At 35.2% G+C, this 23,187-nt stretch overlaps 1 protein-coding gene across 6 annotated transcripts in view; it reads right to left on the reverse strand.

The window, feature by feature from the left end:
* PHTF2 (putative homeodomain transcription factor 2) overlaps positions 1–23,187 on the reverse strand; it is a 66,504-nt gene that overhangs the window by 8,137 nt on the left and 35,180 nt on the right. For 5 of the 6 annotated variants that reach the window (XM_066984926.1, XM_066984858.1, XM_066984661.1 and 2 more), the window contains 10 exons: positions 21,389–21,554; positions 20,552–20,716; positions 15,885–16,086; positions 14,052–14,210; positions 10,434–10,652; positions 7,998–8,126; positions 6,641–6,913; positions 5,462–5,593; positions 2,862–2,948; positions 1,714–1,869 (listed from right to left, as the gene is read on the reverse strand). In XM_066984926.1, the coding sequence (XP_066841027.1) occupies positions 1,714–1,869; positions 2,862–2,948; positions 5,462–5,593; positions 6,641–6,913; positions 7,998–8,126; positions 10,434–10,652; positions 14,052–14,210; positions 15,885–16,086; positions 20,552–20,716; positions 21,389–21,554 (1,688 nt within the window). The remainder of the gene's footprint in view (positions 1–1,713; positions 1,870–2,861; positions 2,949–5,461; positions 5,594–6,640; positions 6,914–7,997; positions 8,127–10,433; positions 10,653–14,051; positions 14,211–15,884; positions 16,087–20,551; positions 20,717–21,388; positions 21,555–23,187) is intronic. The other variant, XM_066984994.1, reaches the window with a different exon arrangement.

Raw genomic sequence — 23,187 nt, forward strand, 5'->3', positions numbered from 1 at the left:
TTCTCAATCTCTCTCTTGCCTTGATCTTCACATTCTTTTACTTTCCAGTACCTGTCTCCAACACTTCTTTCCATTTTCATTCCAAAAACAGGACACTAACTTCACTGGGACATTAGGCTACTCATAGTCTGCGGACCATCAGACCAATGCAAAGATCTCTCGGGACCTGTGCTTATTGTACTAGAGGATCCCACCAAACTGCATGTCACACTTAGTGTGACTGATTTGACTCCAGTCTTCTCTTTGCAGGTCTGTTCACATGCTTGTACATTTACTCCTAGATTAAGAATCTAATCTACTCTTTTTGAGTGTAACTGAACTGAGGTACTTTTCAAGAATAATTGAAACTAACATTTTCAAATGAAATCCCAAAAGTACTAAGTAGTGCTAACGTACTTCCATTAGAAAAAATGAACAATTGTGACAGTCATCAGCTTGGAGTTCATTCAGAAACAAAAATACTCTTTTTTGCTATTAAGTGCAAAGCATCAAGTGATTTAAATAAATGGTTTGTGTATTTATTAAAGGTAATGTTTAAAATTCTAATGAAGGATGAGGCTGCAACCACAGGAAAATCACTTTACCTTTCAAGCGTTAAAGCCCATATATAAGATATTTATGCTAAGCACCGCTTAAAACCAACTTCCTGTAATTGTCAATAGGAAAAAGAACACTTCTTGTTCCTACCCTACCATATCTTGGATGTCTTCCTCTGGCATTCCAACCCCAAACTCAGGAGATTAAGAGAAATGGAAAATCTTGCAGAGCAATAAGTTATATTGTGTGTATTTAGAAGCTTCATATAAATGAGACTTATTTTTTAAAGACTTGTTTTTAAAATGGTTTTTTATAAACATTGAAAATTAGTTCAAGTCAGGAAATAAAATCTTCCACACACTCCCAAAGTCAGGCTTATGAAGTGAAGCTTATGACAAATGACATAAATGACTGCTTATGTATTTTGCTCAATGATAATTCATTTTTTCCTTATCAAAGGTAAATAGGCAGTCTGTCTTCTCGCTGCCCAGCCTCATCATGTCCTGAATGATGTTTTGAACTGGTGTGAAACCTCTCAGACTAAAAAGAGAAGCTTCTTACCTGACAGTAACTGAACACATTTAGCCTAGAAAACTATCAGCAGTACCAGACAGAGCAGAGAGGGAGTTTGCAGTACAAATGCTGAATAGAACATTCCTGAGGGTAAAAGTAAGTAGATCCAAAGCCAAGCTTAAGAGATGACTGAAAGAAGAAATTTCCGTGGAGCCTAGAGGACACTATATGTAATCCCTGTAACCTAGAAGTCAAAATTACTGGACTGCAGAGTGACTCACTGCAGAAAGTAAATTTGTTTTCAAATCTTTTACTCTCAATACAATACTTTGAGAGGTCAGGCTTTTCCTTATTTAAGGACCTTTTTGTTTGTGTTCTGTTAAATCTTTAGTCATATCAATTGACACATTCGTTATGTCTAAGCATGCTTGCTTAAAGAGATGGTTTTTGGCCATCTCAATGTTCCACACAACTTTTAAACAAAGACACACACTGCCTAGAGAAACTTAATTTCACGTTGTAAGGATCTTGAATAACTTGTCTCACTATACCACAATTAACTCTCCAATTCAGCCTATGTTAATGCATCTACAACGCATTCTCAAGACCTACTAGAAGAATGTTTGTTTAGATAGAAAAATGTACAATTACACAAATTCTCACCTGCTCAGTAAGTAATATTGAGGTATTGCTGTATTTTTTACTGGTTTCAGATCCAAGAGTAACAAATCGTAACAGAAACAGTGTTAGTGAAATGCACCAAATTACTAGTTCCCAATTGTAGTGACAATCAAGGAAGATCTCATGCATGTGAAGCAGCTGAAAGCAAAAAAGAAAAATTAAAATTGAGTTCAGATTAATATTTATGTTGCAACATAAGGAAAGAATTACATACCTCCCCCAACTCCAAGAAAAAATTCATAGTAATAGGTACATGGGCTGTTTTCAGGCATAAAAGATTTTTGAATCATAATTTAAAAATCAAAATTTTGTTAAAGATATCAGATCTGAGAAAAGGCTGAATCAGAAAGTGAAATAAAAGACTCAGAATTTAAGCGTCTTTTTTTCATATTCTAAAACAACAGAAACATGTATTACATTCTAAGAAGTTAAACACAAGTTTGAACTTGCAAAGACACCACGTGTGATGCAAAACAAAACATACCTTCAAACATACTGAATTACATCAAAAATTTAATTCAAATAGTGTTATTGCTAAATTATAATCATTTTAAATATTTTAATAGTTTGCTGCCAGGAAAACACGTTAGCATTAACTAGGGAAGGAAGTGGAAAAAATGCAACTAGAAGCAATTCAGAAGCTTCCTTGTATGCTGAAAGAGAAGTTCAAGCACAAAGCTTCGTTACTAGTAAAACTCTTATTTAAACTTAGATTTGCTTACTAAAAAATATTCCACTAGAGGGCAGGCTATTACAGCCAACAAATTCATCAACTAAGGGCAATCTCAAATTATATTTTTTTATATATCTTTGCAAAGTATGTTTTGATGTAATATGCTAGAAGAAACAGTCTTCCAAAACCCACAATGCAATGAAAGAGGGCACATTAATAGCAATAATAATACCACCATGCCAGTAATTACACTAAGTTTCTTTAGCTATTAGAGCATGGCTAGGGGATAATATTCTAAAGTAAATAAAATGAACAATATAAATGGAGCTCAATCTTCTGAAAAGCTATAACAGCTGTTACTGATTTTTCACTGTGGTCTTTTACCTTAACAGGAACAATCACACAAAAGGCAGCCTATTATTTTAAAAACTATTTAAGTCATGTGGGATTTCCTCACCTGTGCACAACAGATAAATACAACTGAAATAGTCAGTAGGAAGGCAGATGAAACTATGACATCAACTGAGCGCTGAGGACCTCGACGCTGAAAATAAGGGAGATGTATATATGAGTGAGAAGGTACCTAACCAGCAGTCATATTTAGTGCATCGAGTTAGATTCACACCTAGAACAAAGTTTCCTCATAGCTTGCAGATTGGTAATTTAAGTTCAACACAATATTAGAACCTATAAATATAACTACATGTGGATACCTCCAAAGGCATATAAGATTTAATTCAGTTGCATACATGTAAAAACTATGAAAAAAGAACATTCACCACTTTTTCAGTCTTTCATAATGTGAAGTAGCAAATTCAATACAGCACCTACGTGGAGAACGTAGGTGCAGTTGTGAGGAAAAAAGGCAAGACACTCTCCACAACGATGCCAGCACGTGCAGTTTTTAAAGCACAAGAATGAGATTTTGTTGTTTAAATGCTGCTATCCTTCTTTCCTCCCACCCAGCAACGCAGTACAGACTATAAAGAAAAAGTGTAAAGTTTAAAGGGCACATCTTTTCCACAGTCTACCCATACTTCCATAACACAAGGGGTGTTGTAAACAAACCACTTCAATTCCCCTTTAAATAACGTATCTTTCAAATTCAAGATCACATTTTACATTAAAAACTTTGCCTGCTTGTATTTCCTGCTTTCCACACTCCCCGGTCTCCACACCACAGCTTCTTTGTGTTTTCATAATCCCTTACATAGTTCTAGAAAGGATTGATAGCAGATTTTATCTAACCTTTCTTAACTGCTGTTGGAAAGGAGCAAAGATGTAAGCAAAGTTATTGCCACCACTAAAAAAAAGATTATCAGTTGCTGTTCACCAAAAAAGTGCTTCTAGAGAAACCAAACAGCTTCATCCATGTTTAGAAAACTTATTCTTCCTCTTCAAGATAAGCATTTTGAAAAATACCTAACTTGGAAGTCAAGCCTACCAGTAATGGTAGAAACCAAAGGAGTGTTCTAGAAATTAGAGGAGCTTAGACAAAAAGAAACTGAATCAAATTCACGTTGAAAAGAATCAAGAAATTTGCAGTTAACAGGTGAGGTAATCTATCATATTGTAACTACAGCCTATGAGAACACACCAGCTTTACCATATTGTCTACTTGTAAAAGAGGTATCTGCCTTACAACCCTACCGTTCATTTTTCTAAAGATTGACACTGATGGCATAGCACTTGACAAAAGACATGAACAGAACTACAGGACACCGCTCTACAAATAACTGAAATTGAGACATTTTACGTCTACCAATGTAAATTAAGTTCTGCAGGGTTGGTCATTTTTATGGTTTTATAATAGTCCTCAACAGGGCCAGTTAGAAACTCTTTATAAAAGTGATTATGCCTTTGCTCACTTTCGTTAGTGATGGTGTTTTAAGACTGAATGAATTGATCCATGCAAGTAGGTAATGAAAAGCCATTTAACATCTAAGATGAAGAAACAGCCCACGCAGACAGAAAATGTTTGTGCAAAATACAGGAGAGAGTATTCAGTTGAGGCAATTCTTGGACACAACTTTGGGTAAAACTCTGTAATGGAACCTGAGAGAGATTAGGCAACTAAACAATGCTAATCCCTGAGCCTCTACTAGTAACGAAACATGAGTGATATTCATTATACAGGACTCCTCCAGAAAACTTAAAACATGAGATGGCTGCAGAGCTTCAATTAGTTATCCCATCAATGTCACGAGCAGATGGTTCAGATCCCACCGAAGGGCAGCTGCTTCAGTAGGGTGAAGTTTCAAAAAAAACATCTAACGATGTGGAGAGTTTATAGATACCCAAGGCAGAAAAGGCAGCAAGTGCCATCAGTAATTGTCATGACATACCAGTTACAATGTACAACAAGCCTGATAAGAAGGAAAAATATTTATTAAAAAAAAGATGACAGTGAAATCAAGGGCTTAATGACTAAATGCCATGCTGTAGGCACCTAATGCAGAGAGAAAAATGGAAAAAACCTTGCAAACAAAAAGCTGAGATAGTACGATCCTTTTCACAAAGGATCATCAGAATGCTCTGGCTTGAAAAGAGCATTAGGGGGATATGAGGAGATGCTCAAATGTTATGAGTTGTCTTGCAGATTCTACTTGGGCATAACTTCTAGCTTCACGTGGTGCATATGCACTCACAGTACAGAATATGCATGCAAACTGTCTTGCTTCATAAACTCCTTGTGTGTTAACGACACTAACTAGTGGAGCTCTTCAAGTTACTGTCAGTATTATTCCACAAGTGGTGATTTACCCAATATATTCACCTGAGACACATTTCCGCTAGCATTAGTTAACACAAGACTTCTACTCTGAACACACTCATATTCTATACCAAGTTAAAAAACTAGACATTTACTTCCTCACAATGTGGTTGCTTGCAGCTGCTGCTGGCCACAAGTCACCAAAATGAAGTGCACAGAATACATGTACACCAACAGGAATAAATTCATATACGGGGAAATTCAGACCAGAATACCAACTTTTCATCAAGAGCATATGGGATATTTGACATTAAAAGCAGTAGGAAAAATGTACATTATTTCACCTTTAGATAGGACCTGAGAGAAAGCCACATTTTTATATTCTGTACTTTCTTCAAACGGAAATGAGGAACCTCTGATTTTCTTGCTCTTCTGGCAGACGTTAGATGACCAAAAAGTTTGGCAAAAAGTAGCCTCTGCAGAGAAGAAAAATATTAATTTAACTATCAATTCATTTTTGAGGGCACTAAAAAGAAAATGGAGAAAAATCTTCACTTAATATGTCAAAGTAATGTACAACATATCAATGTAAAGTAAAATATGTCAATTATAGTGCAGAAATAAGAGAATCATATTACTAATAAGAGAGGATACACTAAAAAGTTGTAAAAGTCTGCTTATTCTAATGAAAAACAAAATTTAGCCACACTTCCTTTCTTCAAATTTCAGATGACAGACATGCAATGCTATTGAAATCTGGGAGAGAATCAAGCCAGCCAATCACTAGCATTAAAGAGTGCTCATCCCAGATCTTTCTTCCAACAGAAATGATAAGTAAAGCAGATTAATGCTGTTCTACTGCATTAAGTCCCATGTTTTAACCATAATTTGAGAAAAGAAAGTATAATTTTTTTATTTTGTGGACTAGGTAAGTACCCACACTCTGAAACTATTAAGCTAAAAGGGACATTCTTTTTAAAAAGTTTAATTGCAAAAAGAAAGCAATAAATTAACAGGTGTATTTCTTCAGATAGCAATGCCCTCAGTCTCTGGCCCTGGGACAGATCTGCCAGCAAAGCAGACAAGACTCTTCACTAGGGTCTGGACTGAACTGTTTTGAATTGTACTGAAATGTTTTGAATGAAACACACTGGTGGAACAAACCAGAAATTTAGGGAGCTTTTACTGAAGTTTCCTTCTCCTTGAGGAAAACTGAGACAAACTGAGACATGTCTAAGGACTGGCCAATGAGTTGAGCCAGAAATCTGAAATAAAAGATAGAAAGTTTACCCTCAGAAATGCTTTTCTGGATAAAAGACTTAGCTACAGAGCTCAAAGGAAACTTCAGTCATTTGCATCTGGGTCATCTCCTAAACTGTAATCCCACTGAAGAGTTTGTCATCATTGACCTATGAATCTCCATGCAATGTAGAACAGAAGTTTCAAATATCCACAAAATCAAAGAGAAAAAAAAATTAACACTATTTTGTTTCAGGTGAATCCTCTTGGTTTATTTTATGTACCTGTTTGTATGTTCTCTCTGCTACACACAGCAGGAAAAAGAAAATCCACACTAGAGACACACGGACCACGAAACTTATGACAACCATTGAGAGAACCAGTATGTCTCCATTTGATCCGAATGCAGTAATACAAAGTTCAGTGGCAGAATGTGTAGCTAGCTGTTCCAAGTCTTTAGCTTGGGAAAGTCGAAATACAAATGGCATTAAGCCCAAGATTAAAGATATGACGTTTCCAAAAATCTGATAACCGATTCCTGGTATATAACTGTTCACCTAGAAACAAAAGAAAACAAGTTTTATTTTTAATTTTGGAATTAATCTTGTCCTTATTAATATCACTGTCTTACTGTCACAAAGAATACTTTATAATCTGATACATTATATGAAACCTTCAAGCAAGCATCTTCATAACTTACTATTAAGAAAAAGGAAGTCCTCAAGGAGCATTTAATACATAGCAATCAAATATGACAATTAAAAAACACCGGCAACATAACATGGCAGTGCAAACAGTTCAATGTATATTCTTACATTAAAAATTAATTCAGCACTGAATTAGCAAAGCACACCAGTCCGACTGTGTTGCTTACATCCTGCATATTACTCCTGTTTGTGTTCTGTTTTTAGGTTGTAAGTTTTTAATGGAATCCACGCGTTTACAGTGCATGTAGAATTAGAATTCTGTTGTGCTGGCTATGGCTTTATTAAGGTTTACCTCTATGATGACTGCATACAACACTGTATTGGTTCTGAGTCATGTACAGGGATCTAAACCAAGTTTGTGAATACAGTTCTTTTAACACGTTGCAGATGGTAAGTATCAACTTCTCAGAATAACTGATTGTTGTCTTAAACTATGCGAAGATTTTACGTTCAACCCTACAAAATATCTAAATTGTCTATTCTGAAAAAGAGTACAACGTCAATTAAATGTTTATCCACCTGCTTCCTGAAGAGTACTAGGAAAGGTAGAAGTGAGGACTCATGAGACATTCCACTTCATTTTCTAATCTTAACTTCAGCATTCAAATACTCAGACCTGCACAGTCCTAACCCAACATATTAGTTGTTCGTAAGAATCAAGGAGATAAATAATATTAATGGCATATACCACCTTGGAAGACTAAAACAGAGGTTGGCTATGTCACTAAGCACTTAACAGAGCAAAAGTATTTTATTGTACAATACTTAAGATTCCGTATGTCTTATAACTGTTAGTAATGAGTAATCTGTGCTATAAGCCGTGCAGCCATAATGCCAATAGCAGATACTTTTATAAAGACATGTAATGAACTTCTTTTTGGTTGTGCTTAGAGTACTAAATATAGTATTTGTGTAAAGTAAAAAGAATACTCACTCTGTTCATTATCATACCACTGATTTCAAGCACAGACATATCTGCTTTCTTGCACTCATTACCCTCCCATACAATTGCACTTATTTTTTCTAATCCTGGATTCAAACTATGGATCCAAGGCAAGTGACTCTGGGAAAGACAAGGATAATATTTCATGAGTGATATCAAGCTACTGTTATGTCAACTTGTATTTGTCAGCAATATGCTGATGAAAAAAAGCCTTTAGACTGACACAAAGATTGTTATACTGCACTCACTTCTACGTTACTATATGTCAAACACACTCCTCAAAATCACCCACTTCTTTTTCAAGAAATATGTGAGTACAGAGATTTCTCCTTCCTCATATTTTATTTTCTAATAACTTGGATTCAGTGTGGTTGAGGATTAATTGGCTACTTTTTTTTTTTTTTTTGTGCAAGCATGTCAAAGAAGAGTGAGGAGTGAAAACAAAGATCTACCTATAAGTCATCTTTAATTTTGCCACCCATTTAATGGAATGTTGTTATTTTTCTGATTTTTATTTTCCCAACAGTTTAAAAAGTAATAACCTTTGGTTCAGCCTAGGGTCAACATTTTTTTAATGATATTTGCATACTTCATAATTCTTACTATGAATAAAGTCCTCCTGTGCTAACCATAGTCTGCGGAAGACTCAGACAGGTAGGACTTTGATCAATATATCCTGCCCCAACAGCCAACTAAACCTGGCCTAACGTAAGGAATGCACTTATGGCTGCATAATTATTTACTCTAAATGGAGAGGAAACAAGTGAGAACTGAAAGATCTGGAAAATGCTGAGGCATCAAGTGCTGCTGCAGCCATTTCTTGATTTCCCTCAGCCCCGTCTCACTCTTCCTTGTTACAGGTGATTAAAACTGCTCTCAGCCCTGCTTGGGCAGCTAGCCATGTGCATCAAAGCGGTAGAAGGGTTGGTGTTGGGGGCATATTTTTAACAGTTTAATTTGCCACCGATTAAAAGTGAAGTTTTGTTTTTTATTTTTATAACTTACTTTATCAGTATCTGAAATCTTCCTGTACTGCTGAGTACTCAGTTGTCTCTCTCTCTTTTTTTTTTTTTTTAACCATTAGAGGGGGAAAAATGTAACTATGTTGTTAAAATAAGACAAATATTAGTTACAGAAGGACCTTTTTAATCACATATTTCCAATACCTCCCTCCAGAGGGAGTATCGACACCAGGAGCTGAAACTCAAAAATTCACACAATCTACAATAAAAGAAAAAAAAAAAACATTGCAGAAAAACAAAGTCAATTCGTATACTGCAATTCAATTCTTTATGGTAAGGGCTTCCACTTTAGTGTTTATACGGAATATAAGCAAAAAGATATAAAATAAATTTAAAAAGCAAAGAGTGCATGAAATCCAAATTGCTATCTCTGTTGGGTTTGGGGTGTTTTGTTTTATTTGTTTGTGTTTTGTTTTGTTTGGAAGGGGGAAAGGGGATTATAAATACATCATTTTCAGTTCTAGTTATGAGTGAAAAGCCTGCCTTTTGAGATTTTTTCTTAGTTAGCATTAATACCATCTCTTGCATAACATTCCTTAGCACTGATGTATACAATACCAACACACATTACATGCTTAACCAGAAAAATATTTCACATTCTCCACGACTCTTTACTTAAATGGCTCCAATTAACAAGCGGCATGCAATTTAAAGATAAACCTAGTACTACAAACATAACTGGCACGGTCTGACATCCAATTTTTTTTTTTTTTTAAATCAAATTAAAACTAATACTTCATTGTAAATTATTAACTATTGACTGTGGATTCTGTCCAACATCAGCCGAAGGCAGACTGCTGCTACTGAGCTGTTACCCAACAAACCCTAGAATTTTCAGAAATGACTGCCAATATGTTGCCGCAGAATAGCATTAAAAAAGTGAAATAAAATGATTTAGTTTTAAGGTAAAAATAAATATCTTACCTAAAAAATTTATAATTATATATGTAATATCATATGTCTATACATACAGATAACGTTAGATTTTGTTATCTGTTCAGTTGTATGCATGTATTATATATATATTTTCTTCTGTTTCTTGATTTCCCTCATATACATAATGCCTGAAACTTGCTCACAAAAAGTAATTCCATTAGAGACAAAAACAGGACAGAACCATCTACCACAGGAAGCTTAAACCACTGAGTCCTAATATCCCAATACTCAAATATTCTGCAGGCTCTTTCAATACATTGTCATATCCTCTTCATTTGACAAATTAATGACAAATTAATGACTGTGTAGTAGAAATCCAATTTTCCTTGTTTTAATTCTATCAAATCACTTTGGCTTTGTTACTTTCATTTAATATTGCGTTCGTTCTCCCAGGCCTCCTGAACATACGATAAAGCTGATAAGACTGAAGATGTGTATGATGTAAAGGTCAAAAATAGTGGACACCAACCTGATGAAACGGGTCATCTCTATATTCTTTCTTCACACATGGATTCACTTGAGGGCTTTCTACATCTGTTTCACTGGAACACGAAGAGTGGCACTCTGCACAGTGTAGGAGGTCCTCCCACAGCACATCTTCAGTTTCTGATTCTGGCCTTGCACTCTCAGAATCTTGTCTGGAGCTTGAACACCGGGAACTGCAGCTAGTACCTGATTTAGGTGTATCCTGAAATTAAAATATTTGTTGGAACTAATGCAGCTTTTGTATTCAACTTTGTCTCCAGATAATAGAACAATGATAAAGCTCAAACGCAGTGAGTTCATGTTTATCTGTTGATGTTCCAATCCATTATCTTTCTAATCAGAAAAAATTATATGTTTATTGAAGGAGTGGTTATTGAAGAGGCTGCACATTGTTATGTTACCATACAAACAAATAACAGTGGTCCCTGATTTGTTGTGGGAAGGGTCACATAATGAAGGATCAAATCATACGCACTATTAAAAGGAAATAGCAATTTTACAGTTTTTTAAAACTCATTAATTTAGACATCAGGAGCAATTATCAAGCCACAGACTCCAACTCTATCTCAAGCTTCTGATTTATTAAGTCTCTTTCAAAACACATTACAGCTTCATTATTTTAGTGAAAATGTAAAAGACACTAATGAGGCTTAGGGATATGGAGACTAACCTGCAATTAATATAGAAACGTGACAGTGAGTAAAACCTCACTCAGAAAGTATTTTTAAATTATTTTGCCATTTTGACTTTCTACCTCTTATTATTTGAGCTGAACTACTTTAGCTACTTAAAAACATACTTTGTTTTTTCCCCTAGTGTAGCTTTTAAAAATATTCACAGAGAACCTAGATGAAAGCAAGATTAAGGGATTTAGGGGACAGTTTCCCTCTTCAGCTCCACGCAGAAATTGGGAATAGATGGAACAAAACACCAAACCTTAGGTATAGTGACACTGCACACAGGCATTTGCAGACTGCCTACTTCAGCTGTAGATTGGCAGATTCAGAACCTTATTGCCACACTCACTACTCACCATACTGTAAGGGACTCTTTCTCTAGAAAGGGCAAGAAGGAAGAAGGGACAGATATTTCCAGCCATCCAAGACCTGAGGCACTCAAATAGACTTCCAAACAAGCAGCGTGGACACAATTTTAAAAGAAAGATTGCTATGTTCCAGAAATACATTCCTAAATGTAACAGCCTATAATAACAAGGGAGTTGACTCTCAATGTCCAAATTACATACCACTGTTCTTACTGCTAACATACCTTCTCAAAGACAAAGAATGTGAACTTGTTTGAAGATAGGTATGCATCAGGTGTAGAGAGAAAGAGTAGACAGACCCCAAATTAAGTATGTGTGTGTTCTGCAGTCATACATAAAATTTTAATTATTTTAAACGAAGTGTACTTGAGGAACAAGCATGCATGATTATTTTCAAATTTTACCCACACCTTAGATAATCCTATAGAAAAACAGTAAGTTTGGGAGATTTAAACACCCCAATGCATATATATAAAACAACCCAATGTTTTCTTCAGAACAAAAATGCAGACCTTTAAACTGCTCTCAAGAGTTAGCAGAATCGGTTTCCTGCAAGACAGGTCGGAAGTCTTAAAAGCAGTACCATCCTACTCATCACCATCATCTGGCATTTTCAATTCCCTTTTACAGCAAAATTTATTTCTTACAGTTTATCTCAAGAATATACCCAATTTTCTTCACTGAAAAAATAATCAAATAACATTACAGCAGGCCTACTAATTTAATATGACTTGTAACGCTTTACCATCAAAAGAGTTACTTGTTCTTCCTGAAAATTTTGCTTAATATATTTTATGTAGCCATTTTGTAAAGAAATACATAGAAAAAAATACTGTTAACTCTTTTCCATTCTTTTATAAAGTGAGAGATAACACCAATACAAAAGATAGTATCTGAAATTTTTTTTCTTTAAAAAAAATCTTCATAGAACACAGTCACTATAGGGTATCATTGAGTGAATAAAGTAAGAACATTAAAATCTGACAAGTAAATATCAAAATAACGGAGATGTAGGACGGAAGTTGAGAGCATATACACTGACTTCACTATTTTATTTTTATTTTTTAAATACAAAGAAAGCTTTCACAGATTTGAAAACTATTGTTTCATTTCCTTTGTAATCATGTGGGGGGAGGAGAGCTGGTAACAAAAAATAAAAGCTTCCTCTTTCATGGCATCAGTCAGAGAAGTAAATGGGGAACAAGTGTAAAGCACTACTGCCAAAGCTATACAGAGCAAATGTGGTCTCTTCAGCTTCTGAAGATATCGACACAGTCTTCCCTAGCCAACATTTTAAAGTTTTAAAGCTCTGAAGCACCCTATGGAAAAAATACGTTTAAGATAAATTTGACTGTAATCATGTCTTTCCAGCTGCAGTAGTACTTAGTCAAGAGACATCTTCTGTAATAAAAAACTGAAATATTTCCAAGTATTGACCTGTTCAGTTAGCCTGAACCAACTATGCATAAGACATTAAACAGTTAAATGAATTAGTGTTCTGTGTTTTTCTAACTGAAGTTTGTGAGAAATAAATGAAAGAAGAGAAAATTATATAGTTTGCTAATGTGCAAAGCTTAAACTTCATGGCAATTATTATCAGAGAAAGTAATTATTTGAACCCTTCTAAGAAGACATTGGTTATATCAAGTAGAAGGCTTTCTTATGATGCTCTGCCTATTAAACTCACCTGTAAGTGGACTCTTGCTAGAGCCGAAATTACTCTTTACACTCTTTTCTCATAGTCTTAGGGAAAAAAATAGCCTTAAAAAAAAAAACCACACCTGAAAGTTTCATAAATCCGTTAAGTTGCATACCATCAGCAAAAAGGGCGTAAACTCTTTAAAACTGAATGTGAACAAGAGAGCACAAGAGCATGCACAGGAGAGAGAGAGAAAGTCTCTCCCCTACACACACCTTTGTCTTTCAGTGTCTGAATCCTTACCACTAAGGATTCCACTAACACAGAATCAGTGGATTCCTCCTCCTAGCTCTGATGTCATCAAGTCTCTTAAAATTTCAGTATTTTGTGTGTTCTTGTTGCAATACAATGATCACAATTTTGTTGAGATTTCAAGACAGTATTTTAATGACTTTCAATAAACATGAAAGAATGAAAATTCAGAGGTAGCCTGTTAGGTTTCTTCTCAAGAAGGGTAGTGAATCTAAAATATAAAGTAAATGGAGAGATGAAGCAGCCCTAGCATGATGAAAATTTGAATATTGCCAGTTACAACTGTTTCTGTAACAACTCAAGTTTCTAAAGTAGTTAATTACAGAGGAGTTAGCTAAAATCTGATGCAAGATCTACAGAATATATTTTAGGACTTTTAAAAAAAATGAAAAATAGGATGAAGCTCAAATCAACTAAATAAAAAACTCTTAAATACAAAACTCTGCCATTCGAAAACGTCCCTCTCCCCGGCTAGCATGGCTTCCAATTATTATAATCCTAAAATTCAGTATAAGAGAAAAAAAGGTTGAGAAAAAAAATATACTCAACGAGAACCCAAGAAGTTTTAACAATGTACAGAAGAGAGGCAACAAAAAAGACTATACCTCCAGAGGATAGTGTTTCTTATAATGATGAGATTTCCTGTTTCGAAGTGTGCAGTCACTAGGTGTGCGCTCTACATTGCGACGTAACGAATATCCAGTTTCAGGCCCTTCCTCACTAGAAACTTCATCTGATAAGTTTGTCACAGTTCTGTGAGCATCCTAGTGCAAGAAATATAGCATTACTAAGACATACACTCATACTTACCTAGTCTTGTTCTAAACTACTGAAATCAATTTATTTCTACAACAGTATATACATACTTGGTTAAATTAGATATTAATGTATTTCTAATTCTAAAAAATAAGTGGTACAGCAGCAATTATAAAATAAAATCATAGTATTAATTACACCTTCCCCAGATAATGAATGGCTAGTTCATGTTATCCTGAAGAACATTTCTGGCATTCACATTTTAAAGGTTTAAATTCAAAATATCCAGAAGATGTGAAAATACAAAATTGTGATAGCAGACACCATCACACTTAATTATCTATATACATGGTACAAAGAAAGAAGAGACAAATGCTAACAACCATAAAATGCACCAAGATTTGTTTTAGAACACTGGGATTATAAATTTATCCCACTTTCTATTTCCCTGATTTTAAACTGAAGCGAAAGCAGACCTTTCAGAAACAGGAAGATTCAGAAACAGGAAGAGAGGTCAATAAAAAATTGTTCAGGTACCCAAAACTTTATGTATATTTTCATTTATTATGAGATCACTGGATAGGACCCTGTAAAGTTTTTTTTTGTAAAGACTTTATAAAAAAAATCTTGATTTGTTGAATTTCATCAAGAATACAAAATGCTTGGAATTGACAAAGCCAACTGAATCACAGTTTCTGTTGCTGCTGAGGAAACACTGCTTGCAGACCAACAGACTGAAATTACTGCCCTGAGATGAACCTTCTTCACATTCATCCTGACTTAATTATAAGTGTTGTTAAATAGTTTGACTATGAATTTCCCCACAGAATGCCTTTCCTTTAATAAAAAAATAAAATAAAATAAACTTCCAGTAACTTTTCCATTTGATATTACCATGAAAAAGAACCCTGCTCTGATTGATCCATGACAGTAAATACTAGTGAGACAAAGCCAAGTAAAAGTGCTGTAATGGCAGTCAATATATGCTCAAAAGACAATAATAATGGAGCCAGGAAAAAATACTTTGGAAAATCTTTTTTGTAGAACAGTAGGATGAAAACAGTATATCCAGGAGATAATTAGATCCAGACTTAAAAGTTCCCCTTTCTTTCACGACCATTTCTTAAGCTTCCATCTCATCCCTATCTATCCCCTCTTCAGGGGAGCCATGCCTATTTCACTGAGAGGGAAATTGGCCTTTCCTCATCTTCTACAGAAATGAACCAAAAGAAAAGAATGACAAGTCACAGGTAAACATTCAGAACGACCTCAAAATTACCAATTGCCAGTAATGTGAAATTTGTTCCATTTTAGCATAAAGACAGACCTATTTATGCCAATAGTATCAAAGAGGCAGGAAAAGGTACAGTGTGTTGTTCAGCAAGTCTGAAAAAAAATCATATATAAGTGACAGCACACAAAGTTGTGTATTGAAACACAGAACAGCAAAAAATGTTTATATGACAGTCAGTAAGAATCCTCTGACGAGAAAAGGAAAGGCTAGGAATATAGGGAATGAAATAAGAAGATGTAACATCATTTTGGCCCCAGCACCTGGTGTCGGGGCCAATACTTTTAAGGATAAAGTAAATGAGAGTATATCAAAAGCATCACAAAAATACAGCTTATATATCACCTGACAATTTAGTAACCCAGCTTTGAAGGCCATGAGGCATACTTACTTTGTGATGACTGGGATTGTTGAAGGTATCTCTCACCGTTGCAGTGCTCCACCCTAACTCTTCTGGCTTAACCACTTCACAGAGACGTTCATGGGCCTGTATACATTCTTCGCTGCTTTTACCTGTCTTTTTCCCATCAAGGGACACGTAGCCGTTATCAGTCTCAGTGGATTTATCTATTGAGTTTTTTGCTTTCTTAGATCTAGATTTGAAACAAATGCAAGCATTAAATTAATGATTCTCTGACTTTTTTTTTCCAGACTAATCCTGTTCACCCTTCTCAACCCATGTTTTAGTTCTACAGTTAAGATATACAGAAACTAATACATAATAAAAATTAGCATTTGATGCAATATTTGTAAGGTGTTTTTTTTTTTTTATAATCTTCTCATTAACACTCATTACTCTTAGCCATTACAAAGGAAACAGTGTCTGAAAGAATATTCTACAAGCTATGGAGAAAAGAGAAAAGGAAACCCATGTTTTACAGCTAGAACTTCACAGCAATTTTAGCAACAGAAGAACCACAAGCCCCAAATGTAAATGAGCTTTTTTCTATTGTGTCAAAAAAAAAGTTAGAAGTTTCTTTGTGTTACTAATTCAAAGCAAATGTGCCATTTCTTGAAGCTGCAAACAGACATGCTGCATTTAGTACTTTCTATACAGATTTTTTGTTTTAAATTCACTTGGCTTATTAATAAGTCTCCTAAACACAATGGGATTTACTCGTTCCTATATTATCCAGTAACACCTCAGAGGCATATTTCAATATATCTTACAAACACAATAATTAAGCTTGTTTCAAATCGCAAGTGTATGAATTATGCTTAAGTATAATTATTCTTAAGAGAAGACTACTGATATCCATAAATAGCCTTCCATAACATTTTCTAAAAGTCAAGGCCATTATCTAGTCAATAAATGTAGAAGCAGTGTCATCTAATGCCAGGAAAAGTCCTTCTTAAAGCAAAAGTTTGTAGGATCACATTTCCAAATTAGACAGCATAGTAAATGAAGGAATGAAAAAGGAATAGCAGCTTGCTGCCTTATCAACAGAGATTACTTCAAAGCTGAGTTTCACTTAAGATTCTCTATCTCAAAGTAAATAACATGAGAAGTCTTTACCCAGAAAGCAATGAAAATCATCTATTTGTTTGATTTCCAGAACGCTTGTAAAAGAGTTATAAATCAGATTTCCAGATTTATGATTTATTAGAAGAACATTAAACACACTTGATAAAACTATAAAGAACCTGCTTGATTATTATTATGCTCCTACAGGGGAATGTACATTGCCCTTCTCTTTAAGGAGGGAAGCATTCAGCAAGAGCTTGGATTACAGGGCAGGAGATTAAATTCCTCTTTAATATGGACGTCATACAAATTGGGACAGTTGCCCCAAATTCCTCCAAGATAAGGTATTCTTATACAGTGGCGACCTGAACACACACATGGCTAGGGAGACCTACGCTAGGGGAAAAATCCAAAAAGGAACAATTTTTTTTTTTTTAAGAACATGGACAAAATAATGAATAGAAAAGGCAATGTTACTGAGGCTTTTCATCTTCCTTTACATTCTTTAGTCTTGTTCCACTTTCCCTTACACTTTCCTAGAAAAAAAACTAACAGCATTTTTTTTATTATTATTGCTACTTAAAAAGAAACAAAACCTGCTACTCTACCCTAATAGGAAGCTCTTGTAGGAAGTTACAGAACTTACCTACTATTCCCTTACCTATTCCCAACATTCTTTGTTGATGTTATTTCTAAATAAGTGAGTACAAAATCAGCAGAAAAAACTTCTTACAGTTTTTATATATTTGCATGGGTTAAGTTTTATTATAAGCTTACAAAGATGAAGAGACAGCAAGATGCTTGATCATATGTTTTGTGCTGGAGGAGCAGTTAGTAAGCCTCTTCCTATTTGCAGATTACCACTGTGCTAGTTTGCATACAAACGCTTCTCATTTTCTAAAGCCACTAGGAAGACCATTTAAGACATTACTGAGGCTTTGGACAAACATGCCAAACCATCAACAGTAAGCATGCTAGAACTTTACGTCTGTGCTATTCCGTAATGTCATTGTTTAGCTAAGTTAATGGAAATAAGACAGACACAAAGCATAGCTTATTACTTAATGGGAAAAAAAAAAATGCTGTTCAACTTCTCAAATAAAGCAAGTATCAGTCTTTCAGTAACAACTTATTGTGAAATTATAAGCTTCAGGAAGTTCAGCTGTGAGCAGTAAGGAAAGATATGAAGTATCACTAAGATTAAATCCTTTGCAGGAACCAAGAATCCGAAGAGGCCAATTTTTAATGCTTTTTTTTTTTTTTTTTTTTAAACAGTGTGAAAGGGAGTGTGACTTTGTGAGAATATCATGCCTTCATTTCACATTGTCTGGAAAAAAAAGCCAGTTTTTCACATTTGAAAACTACCAGGAAGAAGCAGCCTCAAGCAGCTGAGTAACAATGCATAAAAAATAATAATATATATATTTATGCATTTTTTTTTTCAGATAGGACTTTAAAAAGCAAGATATGTAATGCTGTAACAGCGAGAGAAATATTAGTTTGATATCAGCTAAGGCTCATTTTGAAAAACAGGTACTCAAGTAAAATTTCATTTGTTTCTAATGCAGAAATCAATGCTATTTTTGGTAAGAATCCCTAAATTTAAGTCTAAGTCCCACACAAGAAATGCATAAATGTGGGCTTCAACTTAAACTACCAAATTAAACTAAACCCACTATAGTGAGTTAAAAAAAAAAAAAAAAAAAAAAGAAATATGAACGACATACTTCCCTAACTAATAAAAATGCATACTTTCCTATCATTAATCAACTTTTAAAATTTCATGCTAGATTTAAAGGTATTTAAGAGCAAAACCAGACAACACCTTGAATAAATCCAAAAAGGTCTTACAAAGGTTGAATATCTGCAAATGCTAAGTGAAGAACTTTCAGTCTTATTTATGCATTAGCTAGAGGAAGTGTTAGGCAAGTATTCTATTCCCATCTATTTCATTGGAATTGATCAAAAAACGCTCTTCCCCATTCAAGCTGCAGAACTTTTTAGAAGTTAAAGATTTCCATAATTCAAATAAGGCCAGCTTCCTTGCACTGGGATTTCACAACAACTTCCTCAGCAATATTAGTCTCCACACTGTGCTCCTGTCTCCTCATTCCCAGTCCCACTCTGCAATCCCACCGTGCTGACAAAACTGTTTGTATGACCATGGAAAAAAAATTACATGAAGAAACTGATCTGCATGATTTCCTGGGAAAAAAACGTTTATTTTTCAGATAGACAAGTTTCTGATATGGTTCATTCTCAGACATACAAACCGTGCCTCTACAGTGAAGAGGCAACAAGTGACTAAAGGCTACTTACAGCATCCTCAGTCATTCTGCGCTCTTTATGCTTTGGAGATGCTGTATACACTAAGTAGTCATCATTGAGGCTTAACATCTACAAATAGTACCTCTCATTAAATGGTTTGAGCAAGTACCACATATCTCTTCTCAACTGAAAACACTCTTTGTGAACCCAAGGCACAGAAGGCAAGGAAGAAAATGAGTCTACCAACAATCTTTCTCCTATTGAAAATCAGTGTCTTCATAGAATTGAAAACATTCAAAGAGTTTACAAGATTACAATCCAAACATACCAGAAATTAATGTGTTTAGACCGATCCATTTAGATGGGAGGTTACACAAAAGAACAGCAGTGGTGTCTATTACTATTACTCATAGTTTGTTAAAGATAGCTTAATCTACACAGAGAAAAGTCAAATGCATTCTTGCAATATTTTTAAACGTTTTTAAAACTTCTCCAGAGTTTCAACAAGATATTCCCAGAATGTAAAATAATACAAAATAAACTTTACCAGAGGTTAAGAGCACATACCACAAGTATGACAGACATGTTAGTGTTGCAATATTTAAGATGCACCATGCACAACAAAACATCAATTAAATCACTTGCAGTATCCCTTTTCTTAACTTTATGCCATTTTGAGTACATTTTCTCTTGTTAATAAACGCTGACATACAGCACTTACAATGCTGTATGTATAGTGCATCTTGAACACTGGCTGCTACTGAATTATTATTATTATTTTTTTTTAAAGCCCAGAGCACTACATTAGCAGATTGATCATTTGCAAAACATCTCTGAAAAGTAACAAGGTTAGATATTTCTTCCGGTCATTAGAAAATGCATCTTTTATGTTTATTTATAAACTAAATAACTGTGCTTATTTGAATCCTGAAGGTTTTTCCTTCAGGAAAAAGTATGTGATTTCATGACAGTTATGGAGCTCCACACACATTCTCTCAGAGTAATAAGCAGCTGATGTAACAAAGCAAAATTAAAAAGTCTGATTTTCTCTTTGGATTAAATTTGAGAAACCGAGTTGTCAACACAGAGTGGTCCTACAAATATCAGGGGACTAACAAAAGTTACCCTGTATCTCTTCAAAGTTATTGCATCAGCATTTGCAGAAGTGAAACAGATCAACACATGACATGTTCAAACACTGAGCTGAGTACTATTAACAAAAACTGGATCAACAAAAGCTTATCTAATCATTAGATCAATGTTTACCTCTTTAGAAAAGGGATAGTGCATATCTAACACATATGTAGCCTTGAATAAATACAAACCCTGATAAAAAGAAAGCGGCATGCCAGATATCTCTGAAGACAGCGCCAATACTGTAAGAGGTGCTTGTACCGTAGCTCTGCACTGTTCCCTCCTGTGTGTTATCTGTGGTACTAGAGCCATCTCCTTCCCTATGTACTTCCAAATGTGCTGCTTTCCTTAATTTCCTTCATCAGAAGAGATTAAAATTGGAAGGTAGCTTTATAAGTGCAATCTAGTAGGTCTATAATGCATTCAGCAGTTTTAAGCATGCAAAAACAAGCAAGATTTCAAAATATTTTGCTAAAGGCTTATCATGTTGATTTAACAAACTCCATTTAATAAAACCAGGCAAAACAGTTATTCGTTATCACAACACTTAAAACCCAAGATATATTTCATCTCTGAGGCTAACACCTGCAAAATTCACTATTGCAGGTTTCCCCATTGTAATGGGACAATTCACTGCAGCAAACCATAATGAAGTGCTGGAAGACTTAAGGTCTATGCTTCAAGTATCTCTTTCAATGTACATTTCTGTCAGGTCACTGGTCAGTATCACACAGAGTTCTAAAACCCAATTTGCAGTAACATAGATACTGGCACTCCACCAGTTGCAAGCTGCTTTGAGGCAAAATATCAGATTCACTGCATTAAAAATCAAATAAAGCAATGCACAAATTAGTAAATGCATAAAAGTTAGAGCACCGATTAAGCACCCATTTTAAAGTTTCTGGTAAAAATAGAGCCTCGATTTCTCATCTCTTGCAAAGCAGAGACTGCAAAACCTTACGATTTTTCATGTACGTTCTTTAGAATAGTTTAACAATCCTAAGTAAGTACTTTAATATAGACTATACCTTCTTCTTTTAACCCCTGTGCTGGGAGGTGGCTTAGGAGTTCGTGTTGAAACAATCTGACAATGCACAGTTCCAAGTAGCAACATGAGCCATATTGGCCCAATTACTTCAGTCAGAGGTATATTATGTGGGCTCTGGGCTGTATAAAATAACACTACAGCAGCAACTGGAAAAGAAGGAAGATGAAGTTGAGTTTAGTATTTGAAATGTCTGAAACAGCCAACTTGCTATATGGCTTTTCTCAAAATCAGAACAGTCACACGTAGTCTGTTATCTGCGTTTTAAACCAACCCATGCAATTCAGCGAATGGACTGACAACTACGATGAAATAGATGGTAATCGGGATTTAAACAAGTTACCTACTTATCTTAATACTCATCTGTTCTTTTTACACTTATGATATTACGCATATTGCTCAAAAAATGTAGCAGAATGAAGTAAGGAGGGGGAGGCATTCACAAAGCTAGATCTGACAGGAATTTAAACCTTTACGGTGAAACTTCAGTAGGAGGTAAAAAAAAAAAAAAAAAAAAAAAGAAAAAAGAAAATGCTACCCTTAAATCAGCCCAGATACATGTAATTCTTTATCGCTAAAAATGACCCAGCACAGCCCAACGAGTCAGGTGAGTGCAGGAGTCACCACACCAAGAGCACGTTGCCCTGACCGGTTGTGGCCCCTCCATTTTGGAGGCGCTCAATACCCGGCTGGCCACGGCCCTCAGAAGCTTGTTCTGGTTGATGCTGCTTTGAGGGGGGTGGACTGGATGATCTCTGGAGGTGCCTGCCAAGCTCAGCTAACCCACAGCTCTGTGAAACCGCACGTCTATTTTGAGACGGGAAGGATCAACAGATGAGTGACTAGAAGTTCTTCACAGTCTCTAGCAGAAACCACTTCAAACTCCGTACTCCAGGCAAAGGAGAAAATCTCCCATGTGAATGGACAGATGTGTAAGCGCAATTACGGATACATTTCACATATACTTGTGTATATCTTTTCTAGTAATGAGGAAGGATCAAAGACAAACCATGCAAATTACGAGGTAGTCCAGCTGAAGTGATCTGGACTCCAACTAGCTTTTGTGGTTGGAAAAGAGGCACTTCCAGTTCCATAGCTAACTGTTAGTTTTGTAACCCTATAACCGGCTCCTCATATGCAGCCAACACCCACAGAGCTTTTTTTGCTCCTGTACATACAGACCAACCACTTCTACGACTTAGAAATCCTTTTTACAGGCTTCAGGCTGGTCATCCCATTCAACAGCATGTGTCAGGCAGAGGAATCAACCCTTTCTTTTTCTCTGCTTATTGTACATTTTTGTCACCCTCTGCCTGTAGGGTCTGAAGTGCTGTGTTCCGAAACAAGAGCATGTGTAACTTTCATACACCCCAACTGTATCACCCAAAGCCGCACCTAACACAACCTGCATGTGATGTTTTCCTCTAAAAAGAGCTTAGACTTGTTTTTCACAAAATTATCTTTTGTAAGCTAACCAATATTAGAAACAAGATGAAAGTACAAAACAATGGAATTATTTTTTATCGTGGTAATCCCAATTTTCCAGTCTTCTTCCTAAATTAAAGTACTTCTGTCTCCATCATTTTATCTTGATTTTGTTGTTGTTTTTAAGGTTTCTCTTCCCTGAGTTATGTTTTATGTATTAGGTAAAACACTTAGGGTATTTTTTATTATTCTACGTGGACTATGTTTTTGGTGTACGAGGTTTCTAAAAGACAGTACGCAACAATCAGAAATCCAACTTCCTAAAAAATAACCCAAAATCAGAAAATTAAGAAAAGG

The sequence above is a fragment of the Anser cygnoides genome, chromosome 1 (assembly GCF_040182565.1).
Source record: "Anser cygnoides isolate HZ-2024a breed goose chromosome 1, Taihu_goose_T2T_genome, whole genome shotgun sequence".
Taxonomy (NCBI): Eukaryota; Metazoa; Chordata; class Aves; order Anseriformes; family Anatidae; genus Anser; species Anser cygnoides.